Source organism: Channa argus, chromosome 1 (genome assembly GCF_033026475.1).
Source record: "Channa argus isolate prfri chromosome 1, Channa argus male v1.0, whole genome shotgun sequence".
NCBI classification, from domain to species: domain Eukaryota; kingdom Metazoa; phylum Chordata; class Actinopteri; order Anabantiformes; family Channidae; genus Channa; species Channa argus.
The window spans coordinates 34,108,120-34,131,350 of NC_090197.1; the positions used below are offsets into that span (position 1 = coordinate 34,108,120).

Sequence of the window (23,231 nt, forward strand, 5' to 3'; positions counted from 1 at the left end):
GTGGAATCTATTCTTCACTATCTGTGTGGTTTCCTGTGCAGCTGGCTGCCTCACAGCCCAAAAGCAGAATATTGCTACCCATATGTTAAAAGAGGTGGCAAATGGTACCGAAGGAAGTGAGTACGCTGTAAGGGGCGGAAATTTTTAACTTGTTAATTTAAGAAATAATGTTTAATGTGTTGTTTGCTGTTAGCAACATATCCTTGCATTAACATCTGAAGAATGGCTCATTTTAATCCCTGCTGCCCACGTACACCCGCTTCCCGTAAAAAAACAGTTTGCCCAGACTACATGTAACTTCTTTAACTACATTACCCATGATGCTCGCCGGCAAAGGCTGTTTAATCGAGTGCGAGTTTATCGTACTGCTCTACTCGCCTACCCTTAATGTCCAATTTTCTCCAAGCCGTCGCATCCTGCCTTCTAGCTCCAGCCCGACCGTTAGCTAGCTAAAAGGGGAGTAGCAAGTCATTTTTTCCTGAATAAATTACGACTCAGTTTTTCAATGTGATGTAATTTTGTTGAATACTTCTTGTGGGAAAATGAGTTTGCGCTTTTCCATTGCCAGTACACCTCCTAGAAGACAAAAACGCGTTTGCAAAGTCGTTTTTTGCACTTCGACCGCGGTAGCTGAACGGGTTTAGGAAGTCGGTTCGTTTTAACAAGCGAGGGGTTCAGCTTTCCTCCGCTGCCGCTCACGGAGAAAGGATTAAGACAAAGCCACTCAGATGTTGGACGGTGGAATTGAGACGTTTCTTTACAGCGAGTTGGAAAACTGAATTATCAAGGTGAACATCGTTCGTGGAAGTGCCAGTATTGAGTGAAGCGGTAGGGTCTATTTTTGGAGGGCGAGATTTGGATCTCGCATCGAAGGAGGGGTGGGGGGTGTGCGGAGGAGGAAGACCCGCAAAGAAGAAGCGACCTAGGAATAAATAAATAAATAGATAAGAAAACCTGATGCCAGTGATGGCAAACGAGCCGGTCATCCTAAACGTCTATGATATGGTGAGTAGGGAAGTAAAAATGGATGGTTTCAAACTTTTCTGCCACTTTGTCAGTCGTGTTTTGGCTTACACATGCCAACCAAGCCTGGACGCATTGCCAAACGTGGTTATAAAAAGATGATTCGAACCATGTTTACCTGTTGTTGTTTTTTTTTTCTTTAAGAAAGCCGCTTTTAGAAAGGTTTTTCACTACGGTGAAACCACTTCAGTGCAACCCATCATACAATATCCCAATAAAGACACCAAGGTGAATACAAGCAGTCTTCCAAAGTGAAATTGACAAAGCAATACGAAATATTATGAATTAATAAAAACTGTAAACCAATAAGTGAGTCACATAATCATAGTGGTCTTAAAATACTGGCTTTACATCATCAATAGTAGAGCAAAACTGTCCAAAGCTGCTGTTGCAAAAACAGACTGACACAAATCAAACATTGACTTAAGGCCCCATTTCTTTAATAGTTTCCTTTTTATATTAATTCAGCCATGTCTGTAAACAAAGCCGTGTTTTGTTTACTCAGCAACACAGCAGGAAATCATGGGACTCCAAACCACACTGCTGCTGAACTTTACCAGCAGTAAACTGAAAATAAGCTGAAAATGTAAATGGATTTTTATTTTTATTTTAATTTTTTTGGTTACAAGTTAAAGGCAGAGGTTGCGTTTGAGTCACCTAATGTCACTGTACAGGAGTGAGTCAGTGGAGAAGATGTGCTGGAAATTGAATAATCTGTTGATGAATCATTGATTGATATGGATCCCCTGAGATAGGCACATTGCACTTAAACTGGGAATTGTTCCATTTTGGGTTATAAATCAGGCAGGGGTACTGTGTTTGGAATAATGTTCCTTGAGATTGACATTTACATTTAGTCATTTAGCAGACGCTTTTTTCCAAAGCGAATTACAAGTGAGGTACAAGGCAGCAAAAATCTAAGTAAAGGACAAAACTTCAAAGCAAAGTCCTATCAGAAAAGTGTTTACATTTCATGAGATGCAAGAAGGAGCAGAAAGTTCGGTGTCTCGTTTCACCATCGTAGGATCATTGCGCTAAAGGGTTTTGCTTGGTGTCTTCTGTGTGGTGCTGGGACAACCAGACGTCGTTCGTTGGCAGACCGCAGCGGACGGGAAGGATTGTAGACCTGAATGAGGGAGTTGAGGTAAGCAGGAGTTGGGGTGATCACCCTGTAGGCAAGAGACAAAGCTTTGAACCTGATGCGAGCAGCTAAAGGAAGCCAGTGTAGAGATCTGAAGGTGAATCATTGATTGACACTTGGATACTGGAAAACAACAAGTTGCCATAAATGCTCACCAGGCTGTTGTTTCTCCTGGTGCATCTGACTGTTTTTGTCTTTTAGTGGATCTCCAATAAAAGTTCTTTGTTGCCTGTGCATCACAAATCCAGTTATATTCATTTCATCTGAATGTGGCATTTTTATTCTCAGATGAGAATGTTGCTCTTGTTATCGGTTCTACCACTGCAAACCTTCTGTTTATTTTGCAGTAATTGCTGATGGTTAATATGTCATCACAGTCCCCTGGTCAGAAGGTTGGAGGCTGTTTGGCGCTGAAGAATCATTAAACTGTGAAACATGTTTTCTTCTTCAATAATACTACACTATATATAGTAGCATACATGTGTTTATGAAAACAGGACTTGGCTTTGGTAATTATGTTTCCAACTCATATTTATCTCCATAATTACTATATTTGTTTCAACCTGTTCATACCTTCATTCTTTTGCTGGCTGTTTTTTCACATCCTCTTCTCTCATACCATTTTCCTTTTCGCAGTCCCTACTCTACCTCTCTTCTTCTCAACCCCCTGCTTACATCCTCTACTGTTTCATTTGACCTGCTGTACACATTAGTTTCTCCTCAGTAAAGACTTAGGAGCTTTCATCTATGCCTCACTACCATTCATGTGAATGGCTCTAAGGTTCCTCGACTTACTTTCACACACAAAGAATTTAAACACTAATTAAAACCAAATTTAAACACTTTCTCTGATTATCGATTAGGCTTTTCAGGCACGAATACTGTTCAGAACTGGCTGTTTTGCTGGTCAACTGTCATTTGTATGGATGATGCGCTGGTCGTATGCTCACTGACTAACTGGCAGATTATGTCTTTCTGCTGGTTTGGTAACCGACACAAAGGAAAGAAAGTGGTTGATTGGGACAAATCTTTGTTTTTTTGCCACACAGATCACTTCTAGCGAATCCTGGATGACTGATGTGCTTACTAGTAATATGTCAAATCTTTTTTCACAACATGTGTCTTTGACTTTAACAAATAATTATTGTTGTTTGTGTCAGTTGACTAATTCAACAATCATTCAATGTCTCGCAAATGAATGTAGCACAATACAACATGTTACTGGCAAGTTATTATATATGGAATGTGGATTTAATTAGGCAAAACAATTGACTGGTTAGATGGCTGTTTTTCCAAGAGGTTTTCAAGAAATTGTAAAGATCACCTATTAGGTCAGACAGTAACAACACACACTGCAGTAGCCCAAATGCTACTGTATGTTATACTGTGTAATCAACAGTGACATATTTTGCTCAGTGTGTAAGTCCCCCTGCACCATGGTGTGCCTTAGAGTAAGACGCAGAGTATTAAAAAACTGATGGAAAGACATATTCCCTTTTATATTTGAAGATCAATAGTGTCACATGGCTTTCAGGAATATGTGTGCAGACATGAGGACAGACAACCCCCACCCTTTCTGCTTTCACAAGTCTGTCAGGTCTTCCCCACCATCCTGCTTCCATCTCTGTTAAATGGATTTCCTGGCCATCTCTGAGTGCCTTAGTACGCCGTTCTAATGAGACAGCATTATCTGCACACTACCTGTCTGACTCCCAGCCATCACCGCATGTCTGCGATGGTGTGTTAGTTGGAGCGAACTTGTTAGGATATTAGGTTTAACGGCATCAGGTAGCCAGACACTCAGCCAATCAGGTTGTGTTGTTCTGTGTTGGCTGCATAGTTTTGCTGTGGATACTGCTCTGGGTCAATTAGAGCAGTCATGTTTCCTGATTTTCTTTTTATTGTTTAGATTTACACGTTTTTTCAAAACATAACCAGATGTGAAAAATTATGCCAAGCACAATTATACCTTGCTATTACTTGGACTGGCAGCAAATTTTGGGGGATGAGTGAAGGGATTTTTATTGTGGCTGTTTGGTTCATGCCCAAAAAATGTATCATTTAACATTCCATATCATAAATCATCCGGGAGGCATTGGCTCAGAGGGAGACAGTAGCTCAGTAGGTATTGGCCGACTCCTCCTGGCCGTATGTCGAAGTGTCCATAGGTGAAACATGGGACCCCCCAAACTGTCCAACCACGGAGGTTGCACAATCCAGTGCATTCTCAGTGCCGGCCCCAAGCCCAGGAGGTTTTACTGCGGGGAGGGTATCTGGTGTTAAGACAAATTGCCAAATAAGTGTGTGGACCATGTGATTCACTGTGGTAACCTAATGTAACCTAATCTAACAGGATAAACTGAAAGAAAGACAAAAAATTTTAGCAATTCAAAAAATGTAAGCTGCCTAAGTAGTTGAGCAACAATTCCTGGGCCATTCCTTAACACCAAAACTTTACAAGTCCAGTTTCAGGTTTAATGATTGAGTTTTCTCTCAAGATAATGAGACATGAATCTGACATCTGGTACAGTGCTTGAAATGACTTTTATTCGTGTATGCGCTAAGAAGTGGGTTGAATGGTTTTTACGTGTAATTGAACAGAGAAGAGGACAAATGCAGACAAAGCAAACATTTACCAGCACTGGGTTTGTGGCTGGTTGTCTTTTACCGAGAATTAGTTTTTTAAAACTTGGTTTCAGTCATTGATTTTGAAATCAATGATACAGATACCAACACTGAAGACACTATATGTCCCTTTTTGATTATGCTGATTAATATTTTCTGCGATAATAGTCCTTTACAGGCAAAAATCATAGCACGGAAATGCGGCATGGAGTGGGATTTTAGAAAAATAATGGCATTTATCTGCAACATCTAGTTTCTCTTGGTTTGCAGCTCTTTGTCTATCCTTCTCTCTCATTGGCTGTTTTTAATTTATAAAAAAACAAACCTATTTACTGTCATGCTCGAACACACAATCAGCTTGTCTGTGGAGGGAACAACTTTTAAGTAGCAATGAGGTAATGAGAGCTATGCTAAGAGTCTTATTTCACCACTGAGGGGGAGGAGGAGGTTTAGTGTACTAGACTAGCTTTCTTTGTTACTTCGAGAACAGACAGCGAAGCAAACTGCTTTTTGCTTGCAGATTAGGTTAGTGAAAAAATAACATTTGCCTACATAGCAGCAGTTGCTTTTGTTTGTTTGTGCATCAAAATTGACTTTAGAGCTTGTTCATGTTTATGTTCCTGCCCTTTGTCTAAAGTCAGTTATAGAGTTGTGGGTCTTATCTGGTTTCCATGTGTTTCTTTTTTAACTACATGTTGCTGTAGGTGCTTAGGGTCTTGGGTTTTGTGGACAGAGTTTACCTCAAGCTATTTTTTTTTTTTGTAGAAAAGTAATAAAGAAAGCTGATTTCTTTTTTTTAATTTTTGTTCCAAATGTACATCTCAGCTGTGAGATTTGGTATGCTCTATGAGCCATAGTCAGCCATGAGCCACGCAGATCATTCCTTACAACAACACGTAGTTACTGATTTGGGATTGATTTTGGAAAACTGTTCCATCTGCAAGGGCAATTTCTTGTCTTCAAATAAAGTTACACACCTACTCTTAGTAGCTTTTTTTGACATCATTATCTGGGTCAGGAAACATATGTAGTCTGCAGCGAGATATTTACTCAAATGCTATGCAACAAAACCATCTTGACTCAACAGATGTATGTAATAGAAATAGAGCAATTTGAATATGCTATTAACATAGAATATTATGAATGTGGATCTTTGAAAACTGGCAATTTTGAGGCCTAACTCAAAATTCTGAAATGACCATTTTTCATTTTTGTACAGACTTGTAGATTAAATTGGTCCCTGCATGGCAATCGTGGTCAGAGTCCTATAGGGATAAATCCCAGAAACCTTAGTGTTCCTCTGAATTTTTCTCAAATGGCACCTTCTTCGCTTATATTGCATAAAATCCACCTCTCCGTTTACACAAGATTGTTTATAATTTGGTACAGACTCTAGCAGAGTGTAAACTTTTCTTGTTTTGAGTGTCTGTCTTTGTCGTGATACATTTTGGCCACTTTGGGGATCTTCTCATTTAAAATTTTTTTCTAGCATCATCGTCCAGGTAGTTTATAACCACATACCATCAGAACTAATGGCATTTCTGTCAGCCTCTATAGTAATATCTGTTTAGTCCACATTTGCATTTGTGTAGTTTCACAGAATGTGTTAAAAAAAAATAAATAAAAAAAAACCCTGTTTCACTAGCAATTCCTATCATAAAGCATTATTACTCCAGTAAACCAAAATTGATTATCTGCAAATATCTTCATCTCAGGTCACTGTGGTGCTGAAAAACACTGGACACATTGGATTGATTGTAGCTTACGTAGGGATGCACAACTGAATTCAACACAGATTATGTGTAAAATTGCTTGTGTCAATGATTTTGATAAAGATCATTTTCACACAAATGAAATCTGCCAAGCAACACTCTGTCTAATCCCTTGAAGCCACAGAATAATAGACACACTGCTGAGAAGATGGACTGTAATGTCAGACATCAGTGCTGCTGCAGTTATTGATTTTTGTGTGTCCTTTCTTGTGTTTGTATATCTGTCTTTTATTGTCTGTGTGTGTAAAAGCTCTTGTGTAAACATCAGAGGCTTGTTTGTCTCAAGATTATTGGATGTAATAAATGTTCCATTAGTTTCAGAATGAAAAGCAGTTGTGATCAATTTAGTATTTGTAAATGTATATTTCTATATATTAGGTCTATTTTCCATGATATTTCATGTGCATCATGTGTGGATTTTGGGCTTCTACCCATTTGGGCCTGGAGAATCAAACATTTTTATTGATTTGATTATTTTTTTTTTTTCTTCCCTTCATCAATAACATTGCAGCATTTGCACAGCAAGCATCCATGGGATTTCGAGCAGGATCCAAGCATGAATATTGCCTCTTGAGCTACCCTCTGTAGTGTAATTGCAGTGATCTGAAGTACAGGTTACATTACATACAGTTTATAGAAATTCATACAGTATATTAATAAGTGAATAATAATTTTAGTGTTTGTTATCCCAAGGGACCATCATCGTGTGTATCACTGAAATGAAGTGTCAGGAAATTCATTAGGTACACCTGTCCGATCTAATGCAATCCAGTACAGCAGCTCTGCCATGACCTCTACTTTTATACAAGGGTAAATGAGGCTGTCACATTTAGATTAAGCATTCAAGTATGAGTGACCAAAACATTAGAACCACCACTGTTAATATAATGCATTCCAATATGACTCCACCACGCACTAGGACCTCAATTATAAACAAATAGTAGAATTATTAAAATCTAGACATTATAAGCATGTAAAAGTAGAATTCATGGCAGAGCTTCTGTATTGGATTGCATTAGATCAGACAGGTGTACGTAATCATTTTGCCAGTGAGTATATGTTGTATGTTAGAAAAAGTAAGAAGTCTGGTTGACATGACTCGGCTTTCAGATCATCATATATGGATTACTGAGCCTGTCGGTGCAGACCAATTTAAATGCAATTTTGTCTACAGTATAGATATAAAAGTTACAGTACACTTAAGCCCATATATTATCACAGATTACTTTATTTTCATGTTTTTGTGTGTCTGTTAACATTACAGTATTGGATCAATGAGTTCACCAGCTCTCTTGGCATCGGTGTGTTTCACTCAGGGATTGAGATCTATGGAAGAGGTAAGACTATACAATAATATATCTCAGCTCAACTGCCTGGTGGTAAAATTTCAGAAAGAAGGCTTTTTGCTTTCTAATAAACACCTTTAAATCCCTTCCAGGCATGTCTGGCGAAAAATGTTATTAATCAAAGAGAGGCTTTTTGTATGAGATCATTGTGTGTTAATATCATGTATATGTTTAGAGTTTGCCTATGGTGGACACCCATACCCATTCTCAGGGATCTTTGAGATTACACCAGGTGATGCAACTGAACTTGGCGAGACCTTTAAGTTCAAGTAAGTACGGAATATTTGATATTTGTGCTCAATATCAGAGGTATTTTTGCCTACGCCTCTGAATAAACAATGCACAAAATCGTTTTTTATTATGAATCAGTACAGCACTAGGCTGCACCTGAGCAGAGCATGCACATAGTAAAGTCATATTTTAGTTCATTAAAAGAAGCTCTTTTCTCTTTTTTTAAGATTACTCTCATCCATGTTTGCTTAAAAAGATTAAAATGATTATTCGACTCTAAAATTTAATTAAAAGTTTGATTTTGTGAAACTGAGTTGAATTAGACTGGAATTTTAGAAAAGTTGAGGTTTGGAGTTAAAACTAATTTTGGGGGGTTAACTGCAGTAATTACAGTGCAATGTTGGACCATTTATTCCCGATTTTTACTGCAGTTGAAAAAGGCTCTGTTGCAGTGATGAAATAGTGGAGCACCAAGTCAATTCGATATGTTTTTGGATTCTCAGAGTCAGACCAGGATTTCTGTTTGTGTGTGTCCTATCCAGAACTGCTGTGCTGCTATGTATTACTTCTGCTCTAGTTGATATGCCCTGTGGCTGTAGACATACTCTCCCTGGTGTGCACACACACACTCACACTCGGTTTCTCTACATACTACTCCACTAAGCCATGATTAAAGATCATTAGGGACAGATGACAGACAAATCACCCATTGCATTGTTTCTTTGCCGGATAAATTTAAGGATTTCTTGGACTGATATCCATTACATTTTTCTAATACTGGTGCAATATATTTCATTAAAATACAATATTTTTCACTTCAAACTTTACAAACCAACCAGGTGTACCCATGTGAAAAGTTTCAGCACCTCCGATACATCCATTTTATAGGACCACTCAAACATAGTTAGTTTTTTGCAAAACATCTTTAATGATCCCCAGTGGATGAACCCTAATGTCACTGATAATTAGACATTTAATCTACTACTTTCATAATTTCTGTTAGTTCCACGTTGCAAAATGAATGGCATTTGTATGAACCTCATTTTGGTGTTTGTATTAGCCTAAATACTAAACAAATGTCAGCATGCTAACAAGCCTGACTAGATGATGACCACAGTAAAGCATAGAACTGCCTAGCATCAACACATTAGCATTGCCATAAAGAGCGAAGTGATGTGGTAATGTTAGCATTTAGGTCAATTTCTTAATATAAAACTAAAACTCTAATTCTAATTTAACAAATTGCCTTACAAGTCACTAGTAGTATAATTAGAGGACCTCACAGTTGTTAGGGAAGCTCCACACTGTGACAGAATAAAATACAAATGATTTGACATGTCAATAGTCCAAAACCCAAATATAATCACTTCAGTATTATGTATGACACCAAGTCCTCCACTTGAGAAGCAAGTCAGAGGGGGCAATTTTGGTGTCATCTGTTTCTCTGATGGTAAAGTGGTTTGTGCACTAATCATGGTGTTGACAGTTCAATCCCCTGCTCTTCCTGTCTATTTGTTGAAATTACCTTGTAGAAATCACTAAACCCAAAATTGGTCAAGAGGCTGTATCAGACATGAGGCTTGGCGGTGAAACCAGTACAGTCTACAGCAGAAGATGTTACTGTGTTTGTGCAACAGAAGATGATAATGTCATTGGCATAAAGATTCAGAGGCAGCTGAACCTCTGAGTTGTATATATACAATGTATTAAAATGGTTAAGGTAAAAAAAAAACTTTCCAACCTGGCATTATGTTAGCAGGCAACATAAGGATGGTTGTAGAAAGTTTGTCTTGCATTATAGGTATATTTACTTTTGTTAATTCCAGTAACATAATAAACTCAACATGTTGACATTTTGATTCTTATGTTCATGGAGAAAGATGCAGGATTTTAGTTAAGTACCAAAAAAATAAATAAATAAATAAAATTGGTGAGTCAATCTGTTTGCATAAGTCTACTGGCACGAGGCCCTGGAAGGGATTTTTGTTGTGAGTAATAATATCCAGTAATGCCTGCCTCCACACCCTTATTCTCATGTCCCTGTAGAGAAGCTATAGTCCTGGGCAGCACAGACTTCACAGAAGAGGATGTGGAGCGGATCGTGGAGGAGATGGGAAAGGAGTACAAAGGCAATGCCTACCACCTCATGCACAAGAACTGCAACCACTTCTCCTCAGCACTGTCAGAGGTAGCTACACAACTCACACAAGCACAGTCAGTTTTGGAGCAATTTGTCTGGCATGAGGTGCAGAAATAAATATGCTCAGCTAAATAAAGTGTAACACCCCATCTTGATTTTGTCTGTCTTGTTCTGAATGTGAGTGATTGACCTAGCTCTGTGTGTGTGTGTGTGTGTGTGTGTGTGTGTGTGTGTGTGTGTGTGTATACTTTCAATCCGCTTATCTTGGTGTGACTAATGAGCAGGGAGTCTTACAGTTAGCATTTAGAATTGAGATGGGGATTAAGACACAGTGATACAAGCCTAGACATGCAGGGCCAGCTGGCAAACTCACATAAAAACATTTATTCAGTTACATACCACACATGAAGAAATACAGTTTAAGTTGCAAATATTCACACAAAATATCAATAAAAAGTGCCTACACATATATACAACACACACACATTTAAAAACACCATGACCATTGCAGGGCATTGTTAAATTGTTACAGGGACCTGGTGGCTCAGTAGAAGGTTTAAAAAGGGTCATCATGTGTATACTATTCTCCCAACCTTTTTTATCCTCTCCTGTTTACTAGTCATAATCATTTTATCATACGATGTCTGCTAGGAAAGCCAGCTGATTTGAAAGCTTCTTTTATGAATAGAAAGGGATCATTCTGAGGAAAAAGAAACATGGCTATAGTGCGCCAGGTGATTTAATGGATTACCTGCTTTGCAAGGTGTACTCATTAGTTAAATCATCTGCATAGTCTTGATAGATGGCAAGCCACAGAGATTTACAGCTTATAGAGCCCGGATTTCATCCTGTCAAAATGTAAAAACGAGTTTAACAAATAAGCTTAAGAAATTATTTTAACCCATATGGAAATATTTCATCCTATAGTTTACCAGAAAATCCACCAAACATCAGTTTGAAAATCATGTTTAGAGGTAGACAGGAAGGGTAATCTGAAAAAAAGTATTAACTATAGGTACAGACAATTGTAGCGGAGTAAAAATTAAATTTCCCTCTGAGTAACAGTATGAAGCTCCATTAAATTTAAGTGAAGTACCTCATACTTATACTGAAGTACAATAACTAGTTTCCAGCTGCAAGTGTTTTTGTGAGACAGTTAATGTTTAAAAGCAAATCGTCTTTGTCTCCTTGTGCATAAAAGTTGCCCATCAGTTGCCCATCAGCAACTTTGGCATATGTTCTGATAAAAGCAAAATTAAACCCTTTGACTGGGAAGCACTTTGAATTTCTTGGAAGCCACTTGCCCCATTTGTTGCTGGAATAGTACCAATAGAACTAAATGATGATATTTAGCCCTCACATGGACAGTGCTGCTGTCTTTGCCTGTATGCTAGTACATGAGAGAAGACAGAAATCCACCAGAGACCTTAAGGGTAGCAGCTACCCCTGTAGTTGGTTTGTTATAGTGTATGGTTCACATTTTTGCTATTAGGCAATTTGATCTTGCCACAATGTATTTGGGTATTTGGCAGGAAATGTGAAGCAGCTCCCTTGAGACATTGAGAGATTTTCCACATGGGTCACCTCACTAGAGTATAGCAGGATGTATTTTACTGATAAGCTTTATTACTAATTTACCCTCACAGATGTTTTCTGACCTTAAAAAAAATTAACAAAGAAAACAAATTTAAAATAGATGTCTTTCAGCTAAAACGAGTCAGTTGTTTATCTATAAAGGTGAATATTAGAAGCCTGCGATGACAATTTAAGAAGTTGAAACACGTTTTAAAATTCTCTTTCTGCTGCTGTCTTTCTCCTCTCATCAGATCCTGTGTGGCAGAGAGATCCCCCGCTGGGTCAACCGCCTGGCCTACTTCAGCTCCTGCGTGCCATTCCTCCAGAGCTGCCTTCCCAAAGAGTGGCTGACCCCGGCTGCCTTACAGTCAAGCGTCAGCCAGGAGCTCCACGGAGGGGCAGACCTGGAGGAGGCAGAAGATGCAGCTGCCACAGCCTCCTTGGCCTCCATGTCGCCGTGCTCGCCCTCATCCTCCTCCAGCCCCTCCTCTGTGCCTCGTCATTCTTACCATCAGCCCCGCAGGTAGAATCTGATAGGGCTGCTGGGAAACTTGGGACTGGACTTATGGTTACACAGACCGTCAGGTAACAAAATACCTGCAGCAGCTGATGAGTCCAGCTACAGCCAAATGTCCTCTCAGACTATCTTCAAGCAAGGCACTGAACAGCTGCCTGCTCTGGGTAGGAATGTCAGCCAAATGCCTACAATGATCTATAGCAGTGGACGGGTGTTTTTGTCAAAGAGGGAAAGACCTCTTGCTGCTGACAAAGGCAGGTTCATCTCTCAGTGGACATGGCTGTTGGATTATAACATCCCATTCACAATCCAAATAATTTCCCCTCAGTTCTTTCATTATTTTACCAGCCAAATTTCAGTGCAGAATGGAAGCAAAGCCTGTTGTTTGCCAACTAAAGTATTTCACCATGAAATGATAAATGAAAATGCCTTCACACCGACTCCAAACCACACACTTTTGTTCAAAAAATATTTAGATTTACAACACATTTATTGGTGTTGGACAGGGACTGTGTACATTAATATACATTTCAGCCAAAAGGCTATTTTTTATCTGCAGTCCCTAGACAGATGTGAACATTGTCTCCCTAAAAAATAGATATAAAATTAAATAAAACATAATAGTGACAAACACGGTGAGCAGACACAGATTAACCAGGACCAGTGATGATGAGGAGTGGTTGGTTTTAATCTGACAATATCTGAAGAGTGTTGGATGTAAAACATTTTTTAGGCTGCCACTTTTGATTATTATCATTTTGAATTGCCATTAGCTGGTTATGCAGATATTTTGCGGTTCAGATTTTGAAAGCAGCAGGTGGATTTTAAACTTCAAACACAAAGCCTCAAAATGCTGTGTGCAGCAGGACCTCGGTATTTTTGTTATTTGTCTCTTCAGCAAGCTGTTCTAGAAGTAAGACAGAACTACAATCAACCTGATTTTTCTCAATCGCTGCATAGACACAAATAAACTGATTCTGAACCAGTGTTTTGATGGATAAAGATCACACACAGCTTGGATAGGTTCACTTCCAGGTAATCTTTGCTTCCCACGTCCCACAATTTGTTCCTTTTTGTCAGGTATCTGTAGCAGCTCCTAACATTCTATCTGCCCATCAGGGAATAACCATTGCCTTTAACTCCACTGGCCACCATTAGAAGACTCTGGGTGTGTTGGACTGCTCCCAGCTGTCAGTGTGTTCATGTTTTTAAGTTTAAAGCGAAACGTACAATTGTTATCAGAGTAATTCAGGTTTACACGGAGGCCCCTAAAAGGGTCTCTAATCTGGAAAGTTGAAAGTCAGGAGACAGTGTCTTTAATGGGAGCCTCTGTAATTGACATGTCTTCAGCCTGCTCTCCCTACAGTCAAATTCCTCACGTGTCCAGGGACGATGCACATTGGTGTTCATTTGGAGCACCACAAACGCATTGTAAGTTCTGTTTCCAAAGACTATATTTTATGTTTGGAAAAACTGATCAAGCACTAGACTTTGTAAACATCTTAAAATCGAATTTCTTTTAGCAATATGCTGCTTTTCCCAAATGATAAGCACCTCATTTAAAACTCTGTATATGCTGTAAGCACCAATATGTTTGCTGCATAATGTGTACTATCCCAAACAAGAGCCATGGAGATGTTTTGCTATTGTTTATTGTTCTTAACTTTTATTCTATATCTATAATATATGGACTCTGGCCTTTATGTTTGATACACTCAGGACTCCAAAAGGCCAAAATATAATCCTTCACTTTTGTATCACATTTTTTTTGTTTGTATTGTTGCTTTTTCTAATACAGTAGTCACTCCATAGAGCATTTCAAAAAATGCGCATGTGGTCGTGCAGTTTTATATTATACTCTTTGATTAAAAAAAACAAACCATAAAAAAAAACAACTTTCGTTTAGAATCTGGATGTTTGTTTTAAGGTCTGTGCTGCTCTTGATTTTCCTTTCTGTGCATGAATGTGTGAGTGTGTGTGCACCCCTGTAATATAAAGGGTTAGTTTCAACAAGCTGCTGACTGGGCCATTTTCAGACATAGATTATCTGCAGAAGAGATCCTAATGAACAAATGTAGCAGTGTTTATCACATCTTTAAGAGACTGCAGTTCCTTAAAACAAGTTTTTGTCCTAGACCTAAATAAATTTTTTTGGTGGTTCAGCATTGCAGATGATGTTCAATTACTGGGAGATAATTTTCAGGGCTTTTATTTCTAACTAATAAGTGAGCAGAAGTAGTGTTACACACACACAGACACTGAAAAGACAATACTTTTCTCATGTAACCAGCATATTTATTTGATTTGGAGTGAAATGATCCAAATCAGTAATCTGGAGTCGTGGTAAAATGTGACTTTAAAAATTAACTTGAAACACACACACACGTCAGCACATTCTGCTGGGTGTTACATGTACTGTCGTGTTTGTGATTCAATATGCACACTGAGTTTTCCCTTTACTGTTATCGCTTCATACTGTAGATTTGTTCTGTAACATGATAATTATCATACAGCATATTCTCCACCACTTAAACTGCATTGATCAACACACAGTAGTTGCCTATGTTAAGATTTAACATTTAAAGGATCACATATCACCATTACCACGGCCAAAGAATATTGCCACCAAATGTCAGTTGAAAAAAAATAAAATCAATTAAATTTACTTGAAAGTAAATATCATTAGATTATTTATGTGAGCTGTGAATGTAGATTAGGAAACCCCAGTAATTCCCATGAAAAAACTGACTTGAGCTGTTTCACGGTAAACTTCCACAGACATCAGTGGAGTCGACTCAATTTGTATTGTATTGGAAAGTTATTAAAGAAAAGTATAAAATCTGTGACTGGATTAATTTGTTTAGTGGTTATTTCCTAACAGGTCTCCCCTTGTTTTGTTTTTTTCTGTTATATTCAGTGAAGCTCACTTCTGTACAATAGAAGTGTTTGGAGATGCGGTACATGTTTTGACCCCACCAAAGAAACAGATTCCATCAAAGTCATTGTAATGATCTGTTGAGTTATACAAGAATGATACCTCATCTTGGACGTTTCTCTTACAAATTAAGCTCAGTCAGTCTGTTAAGTCATTTATGTTTTTTAGGTTATGTGGTGCTAAACAGAACAGTACATATATTTAGTATTTACAACATGGGTACAACTACACATTGTAAATATAAAAACATATGGACCATGCATATGGATGTAATTTTAAAAGAAAGTCAATCATTTGTTTTCTGCAAGTACTCTGGTTTACATTACATTACAAGAACTTGGCTTGACTAGAATCTCTAAATCACATTTGTTTTGATACAATTACAGGTATTTAATCTTAAACTTAACAAATACCAATAAAAAACTTGCATGAATAAGACTTGGGTCAGTCTGCCTGGTGAATCTGAGTTAGCCACTGGGTGGAGACAAATGCTCATCAACGAGGCAGCTGCTAAAAAGCCTTGATTTGTTTATTTAGTTGCAACTTTATAAGATTATGGATCTTGTACAATTGATGAATAGAGATTGATGGATTTGTTTTGGTTTTTTTAATCCAAAAAGAAAAGAATGATGCACATTAAAGACAAATCTGATCTTTAAAAAAGAAAAAAGGTATCAGAGATGTGAAGGAATCCTGAAGAAATCATAAAGTACAATCAATTATACTGTAGGACCTTTCATGATCACTGCATATATAAAAGTTAAATGTGATTTGTGTTTCTGAAAACCCTCAAGATGATTCATATATAGTGAATACAAGACATCTGATTTGTTCACATTGCTAATCTGGAGTTGAATAACAGGTGAATATGAATTTCTTTTGTAAAAAGAAGCACAATGTAAAAATATACTCCTGCAATTTGATGATACAATTTTAAACAATTCTAAAAAAGAGTTTAGGAACATTTACTTGAAAGAGAGGCTAGTTCTTCTCTCTGGGATTACTGTTGCCTAGGAACAAACTTGAGTTTAATGGGCTGGGTTGGCTGGAACTTCCAGTCATGCTCCAGAGGAATCTAAAGGAAGAAAAAGAAAGTAAAATCAGGGACATGACAGTGGGAAAGTATGTCAGTATGAATGCACACGAATGTGTGTGTTACAGTCAGGGACTTATTCTCTTACTATGGTGTCTTTGCACGTTTCCAGAGTGTAGCACTGCAAGAGACGGACAAGAACCATCTTCAGGACAAGGAGAGCGTAACGCATCCCGATGCAGTTACGAGGACCAAGCCCAAATGGCATGTATGCATATGGGTTCACCTCCTCCCCACTTTCTTTACTGAACCTGCACATGAAGAAAAGATAAGATCATACTTTTAAAATGGTGGTCACTTCTGAGGGGGCATTTTGATCCTATACAGTTTTATTTCTATCTGACAAATATTTTATCAACACTTCACTTTGGAAGAAGTGAGTGTTCACTCCTAATGTAAAGCATGAAGGCTGGGTCCACTGCACATTTACCTCTCAGGTTTGAAAAGCTCAGGTGAGCTCCAGAAGCGTGGGTCTTTGTGTAACAAGTACACAGGAATCCCAACCAGGGTTCCTTCAGGGATGGTGAGCCCATGGAGCTGGACAGTTTTTTTGCACAACCTTTCAAGCCGAGGTGCAGTGGGAATCAAACGCATAGATTCACAAATAACCTGGTCCAGGTACTGCAGACCAACAAGATCCTCATATGGAACTGGGTTCTACAGGCAAAAGTGTATAAGTGGCAGAAAAGAGAAAAATAAACTGCTTTAAGTAATGTTGTATTTTGCAGGTCCTGTAAAATGGCAACAAATCGCGTGTGGAAGTACTGTACATCTCGTGGTAGGTTGGCATCTATTTCTTCCTGCAATGTCTGCATCGCTTCAGGGTGGGTGGCAAGACTGTAAAGGATGTAACTGAGTGTGGTACTTGTGGTCTCATAGCCACCAAAGATAAAAATAAAGGCCTGGGAAAGGATCTCATGCTCAGTCAAACCTAGAGGCAAAAAGTGAAAACTTTATTAATAAAGAAATGAAAACAAAAAAACAAAAAAAATAGTTTCCATTTTCATATACAGCAGGATCCAGAAACACCACCACTGCTTTTCTGGGTCACAGCTCATTAAAAGGCGAGTGGAGAAGGAGAAGTGGAAAACTGTGTTGCTAAACTGGCCTGCCTGCAGTCCAGACCTCTAGTCCCCCTGAAAACATTTGGCAGGTTATGAAGCCAAAAATAATAAGCATCAATTCAAGCAAGAATGTGGAAAACAATTCTGCTTCATTCTAAAGCAATTGGTCTCCTCAGTTCCAAAAAATGCCTCCAGACTGATTTTCAAAAGAAGTGGTGATGCAACACAGTGGTAAACAAGCCTCTGCCCCAACTCCTTTCAAACGCGTTGCTAGCAAATATCATTCAGCTGTTTATATTGTAAACAGTGTCCCATTTTTTTGGAAACCAGCTTGTACTAAAGATGTTATTAGTTATCAGTATTGTGGATTATTATTAATATTGTCTTTAAGTGTGTTTTAATGTCAGGGTGAGTAGAGGCACACATTTTAAGCCTAAATGTACTGACTGAGTATCATCAAAGCCAACATCTAAATGAACAGTGCAGTTGAAACTAATTTTTAATGTGACTATTTTCAATTCAAACCAACAAAATGTTTTATTATTTTATAAAGTTCCAAAGTACTAAAGAGGGGGGCTGCACAGCCAGGTCAATGTGATATATTGCTTAAATACAAATGTTTCAGCTTTGAGATTGTTCAAATGTGGCATCATCAGTGAGGTGAATCAACAGGTTCCCCTCAGGCAGGGGCTCATAGTTTCCCACACAGCCCTCAGTCTGCCTCCCATACCCCCCCAGCCCCACCTTGCTCCTGGTTCTGATTGTCATGTCTAAACTTTGTATTAAGCTAATAAATCTGTCTGTAGTTAGACACTTGGGTCCTAAGTCTAAACAGTGACAGAACTCTACACAAAGCAAATAAACAAACCAAAATAATAATCATCATCAGAGGTGAACACCTTATTCAATAATTTGTTTAAAACACAAATAATTCAATAAATTGAGAAAAGAAGGCGTAGCTGGACTTTGAATTACTACTGTGGTGAAAAACATACCTTTACTTGGTTGTTCTTGTTCATTCTTTATCTCGGTTTCTGGAATCTCGTTCTGAACCATCACCTGCAGGAAGTCTGCTCGAGTCTGGCACAGCACAGAAAACATTTCAACACAAGTTGCAGTAAATATTTTTATTAAAACACAACAGACATTAATAGATGAGTAATATGAATTTGTGAGATGCTTGATTTCAGCACACAGTACTAAAGGGTCTAATTGTTTTAAACTATGGGAAATGTGTAACTTATTCACAGTCATGTCAAGACAAGGGGTTAGTTTAGCATAAAGACTTGAAGCCAAGGAAAACAGCTGGTCTGATAAATTCCCAAAACAATAAATTATTCTTTTGATTCCTTCAGAATTATTTCTTTAATTCTCTTGATCTATATAATTCCCTCCCACACTTTTTCAGACGAACGCTTACAGATTCCTCTTTACGGTGCTGGTCTTTAAACTTCTTGATGATGTTGTAGAAAAAGTCCACGCTGTGTCTGGGCATCGGGTCCACGTTCAGGAACTTTGCTAGACGGGCTCCAAAGGGAAACATCACTGAAAGGAGACAACAGTGTTGTTACTAAAATGTGCACACTTGTTATAGCAAAGTGCTCACGTGATCAAACCATTGTCTTTCCCAGAAGTAGTACATACTTAATAAAATTATAGTGAGAAATCTGAAGCTAAGAATCTTCTTGAGATGTAAGATCAGGGGATCTTCTGGATTGTTTATAGAGTCTATCTCCACGCTGAAAGATGCACTGGTCACCACGTCTAAACTGTAAGGTGCCACAAATCTACGGCAGAAAAAAAACAGAGCATTGTTTCTTTCAAGATCTAGCATGTACTTAGTACCATTACATTTACAACAAATGCATCCATTCACGACAGTTTGGTGGAAAGATGTTATACAACAACATACTGTTTGACATCGACAGGTTCATCCAAATTCTTTTCTCCAAGCTTCTCAATAAGTCGGTCTGCATAGCGAGCAACAACAGGAAAAATCTTTTAAAAATAAAAAGAGGAGTAATGTTCACAGATGAAAGAAGTTCTTGAAGTACTTCTATAGTAAATGAAAAATTCTAATTAAGTATAAAAGTATATTCAACAAAGTATCAAATGTTAGTAGTAATTGTTAAAGGCCCTGACTGACTATATGGCACACAACAAGATTGATGGATGTAAGTGTGTGAGCAGTCGTCAGATGACTTCTGGTATTATTAATTCCCACTCAACTTTCTGTCTCTGTCTGCAGATTATCCATCACCACTTTCCCTCCATTTCCAGTCTCCTTCTCATCCATTCACACAAAACGTTTTAGTGTTTAAATGAGCAAATTACACCACAACCATGACAGATTGTCATGTTTCAGTGTGTGTTCTTCATGCAGCTTTTTCTGTAGCGACCAGCTCTAACCTGCAAACTGCATCATGTGCCTGTTGTCTGTCCGTCTGTAAACTTGCTCAACTGTATTAGTCCTAATAAAGTATTTAATCACCAGCTTTTAAAGTACTGAAGAAAAAAAACTTCTACACAAATTGCTATTCATTTTTACCTCCAATCTTTGCCGAAGCTTCTGAAATTCACCTCACTGGGCCTTTAACTATTACTTGCAATGCACAGGTCTCTGATAAAAAAAAATGTCAAAAGCAAGAAAGTTGTAAACCACCTGCTTTAATTTATGTGTCTGACTCAGGTAAAATCTGCAACATAACTAGTATCTACTACTACTACTACTACTACTACTACTACTACACAAATACAAAGAGTAAATATATCCAGTAACTTTTCAGAAGTAGTAATGCTAATATACATGTTATATGTTGCACCTTTTATTTCTGTCACTGGGTCCATTTAGACAGAATCCATGCAGACATTCAAGCGTACTGTAAATTAACATACTGTAAGATCCAGACATCCAGCATCAGTACTCTACCAACCTGTTTCAGTCTTCCACTGGTGAAGCATGGAGACAAAGTGCTCCGAATTCTTTTCCACCTTTCATCTTTGACCACTGTAATTGCATCTTCCAAAGGTCCTCCTACTCCAATATTATCCTGTTAACATGAATGCAGTGCAGTGAAACTTTTGTTATACTAACTATCTGCTCTAATTATGTATCTTCGTATAACACCACTGTTTCTTTATATCTTGAAAATATGACTCGGTAATGTCTCAGAGCCAAATGATCATACAGTAAACGATCACATTATCACTTTACAATAATAAGATATTAATTCGTTAACTTTTTTTATTAGTAGTAAACTGTAAATTAGTAAACTGTGCTGACGTAGCAAAGTGACCGTGCTAATATATACCTGAGAGCAAATAAATGACCACGTGTGAGTACATGTGACAGAGCCTCTCTTGTTTAGCCTGAACAGTGGAGGGAGATAGATTCATAATTAATAGACCATTATTATTCTGGATCACCTGCAGTGTTCCTGGGTTTTGCTGTTAATGTACTAAAAAGAGCTGAACAGGCCTAATAAACAAAAAAAGGAAGGAAAAAAAAAGTGTGAAGACACACGTATAATAGATACAGTTAATTGGCCTAACTGATTTTCACCTCTCCAGTTTGAGTGTATCAGCAACTGTGTGAGTGACCATGCTCCACTTTCCATGCAGAGTCTGGCGTGGGACTTCCCAGAGATGCTTAATTTTATCAACGGCAAAAGGAATTAAACCTGCCTGCAAATAGTATTGTGCTATTTAACCTGATGTGCTGTGTTTTCCAAGACGCCACTGTTACATCCCATCAATTGGTTTCTTACCCTGCGGTTGGTAAACACTGAGTAGCACTCCTTCACCATCACTGTTTTAATAATCTCGGGGTCTGCCACCATTAAAATTGGTGTCCGTGCATCATACAACCTGCACAAAAACATAAGATCACGTATATAGTTGCAAAAAGACTGAAGTGAATTTCGAAGGGAAAAATGATGGCAACCTGTTGTTAAAGCGTGAAAATGAATAAAATGGAACTTTATTCACCCTCAAAAAACTACTTTTTTATGTCGAACATGCTCATTGTATACGATGGCAGCAGAAGACATCAAATCTCGACTCTCTCACTCCTCATTTTCCAGATGTTACTTCCTTCAAAAACTGAAGGATTCAGCATTCTTTGATTAAAAACTAAACCTGACACTTGCTTTGTGGACATTATGTGAACAGGATGGTTAAAATGTGATGTGACACGATCAAATGATTGGATTCAAACAAGACAAAGAAGCGACTCACCCCCAGACGTCCCCATACTTTGCTTGACACTCACGATCAAAAGGAAGAATCCCCTACAAAGTTATGTCAGAATAAAATGAATGAATGGCCACAGAGCATAGCATTGGCAACGATTGACATAAACACTTTCACTGTCATCACATTTACGCTTTGTAGACTATAACCACTGTCATCTGTATTTCTGAGGTATCTCATCCATTACTGCACATCTTTAGGCCAGCTCTCTGCAGTAAGTGCATCTTACTTTTTTGAAGTACAGCATTGTCCCTAAAAAGGGCAGAGGTCTCGGTCCAGGAATTCCCAGCTTCCTGAAAAACCTATGCGGCCAAACGCCATAGCTATAACATAAACACACAAATATGAGATCACACTGGTAAAAGGAGCAGTCGTGTGGCCAATGTTACATAAGGTGTTAAAGAAACTACTCACAGTAACAGCAGGCCAAAAAACAGAGCCAGCAAAGTCCAGGTGGTAGCAGAAAACAATGCAAAGACGAACATTTTGACTTTTGTCCCGGCAAATATGGACACAAACACCAGGAGAAAGCAGGAAGTTTGCTAGTGACAGTAACCTTTAAACGCCCCAGCTGTGGGAGGAGCCGAATTGTTATGCTGCAGCTTCCGTGACCAATTTGGGAGGTTATTATTTAACTAGAAGGGGCGGAGCTTCAGCCTATGTTCCAGTAATGATGTAGGGTTTTTTTTGCTATGACATGTTGTCTTTTTGTTTGATAGACTGTTTTATAATTCTTCAAACATATATAGCCCACATATAATGTTTACACTGTAAGTGGACTAAAGTACTGTATTTAGGTACAAGTTTAAGGTATTTCTACTTTGTTTAAGTATTTTTATTTTCAGTTACTTTATACTTAAACTTCATTATATTTCATAGGTACTTTTACTCCACTACATTTTTTGTAATAACTGTATAGTTGCTAGTTACTGATCAGAATCAGGTTGATAAAACACAATATTGTATAATAACAAGACCTCCAATATCCTATTGTAAAATTCATAAGGTCATTTATCAAGTCAAGTATTAGATTGAAAGCACATAATCACCATCACCATATAAGGTAAATAACATCAGTTTCATCATGCTATTAAACTCTTCAGCTCAGTGATCCCGTGATGGTGGAACGAGATACCAAACTCTGCATGCTCAGCAACCAATATTCAAAAAAGTGCTGAAAAAGAACTTTCTCGCACCTTCCTATCTTAAAAAAGACAAAAGGTCAAGAGCTACGCAAGAGCATTATTATATTTGGATATTAGATTTGAAATTTTGTCAGTACAAAAAGTGAACCTGTGGTTTGCAGCAGGTCATGTGCTACTGAACATTACATTGTCAGCAAGACTCCTGAAAAAGTCTAGAAATCTCACTCTCACAGGGCTGTACGTTTTAATATATACTATTCTCTTCTTTACTCTCTGCTTCTCTTGAAATATATTGTGTTTTTTGGCCAAAGTGGTAAATTGGTTTTCCATGAGTTGATCATGTCTTTGAGTGGATAACCTCTCTCATATTATT

At 38.1% G+C, this 23,231-nt stretch overlaps 2 protein-coding genes across 2 annotated transcripts; one reads left to right on the top strand and one right to left on the bottom strand.

Moving 5' to 3' along the window:
- The first annotated feature begins 387 nt into the window (after nt 1-387).
- desi2 (desumoylating isopeptidase 2) lies at nt 388-15,213 on the top strand. Its single transcript, XM_067514513.1, has 5 exons — nt 388-1,005; nt 7,826-7,898; nt 8,083-8,176; nt 10,185-10,326; nt 12,105-15,213. The coding sequence occupies exons 1-5, from the start codon at nt 958-960 to the stop codon at nt 12,378-12,380; spliced, it is 633 nt and encodes a 210-aa protein (XP_067370614.1). The 5' UTR covers nt 388-957; the 3' UTR covers nt 12,381-15,213.
- A 233-nt stretch (nt 15,214-15,446) lies between these two features.
- LOC137132232 (cytochrome P450 3A56-like) lies at nt 15,447-22,288 on the bottom strand. Its single transcript, XM_067514498.1, has 13 exons — nt 22,128-22,288; nt 21,943-22,036; nt 21,699-21,751; nt 21,230-21,329; nt 20,396-20,512; nt 19,375-19,460; nt 19,107-19,249; nt 18,883-19,007; nt 18,458-18,542; nt 17,169-17,329; nt 16,829-17,055; nt 16,487-16,649; nt 15,447-16,380 (listed from the first exon to the last, which is right to left on the bottom strand). The coding sequence occupies exons 1-13, from the start codon at nt 22,196-22,198 to the stop codon at nt 16,306-16,308; spliced, it is 1,500 nt and encodes a 499-aa protein (XP_067370599.1). The 5' UTR covers nt 22,199-22,288; the 3' UTR covers nt 15,447-16,305.
- Nucleotides 22,289-23,231: the final 943 nt, after the last annotated feature.

Bases quoted from the DNA above. Each gene is read 5' to 3' on its own strand.
- desi2 (XM_067514513.1), top strand. From the start codon at position 958: ATGCCAGTGATGGCAAACGAGCCGGTCATCCTAAACGTCTATGATATG. The intron at 7,899-8,082 runs GTAAGACTATAC...GTATATGTTTAG, and splicing joins GATTGAGATCTATGGAAGAG to AGTTTGCCTATGGTGGACAC. The intron at 10,327-12,104 runs GTAGCTACACAA...TCCTCTCATCAG, and splicing joins TCTCCTCAGCACTGTCAGAG to ATCCTGTGTGGCAGAGAGAT.
- LOC137132232 (XM_067514498.1), bottom strand. From the start codon at position 22,198: ATGTTCGTCTTTGCATTGTTTTCTGCTACCACCTGGACTTTGCTGGCT. The intron at 19,008-19,106 runs GTATGTACTACT...GTCTCCTTTCAG, and splicing joins TCTCACTATAATTTTATTAA to TGATGTTTCCCTTTGGAGCC. The intron at 17,056-17,168 runs GTACAGTACTTC...TTTTGCCTGTAG, and splicing joins ATGCCAACCTACCACGAGAT to AACCCAGTTCCATATGAGGA.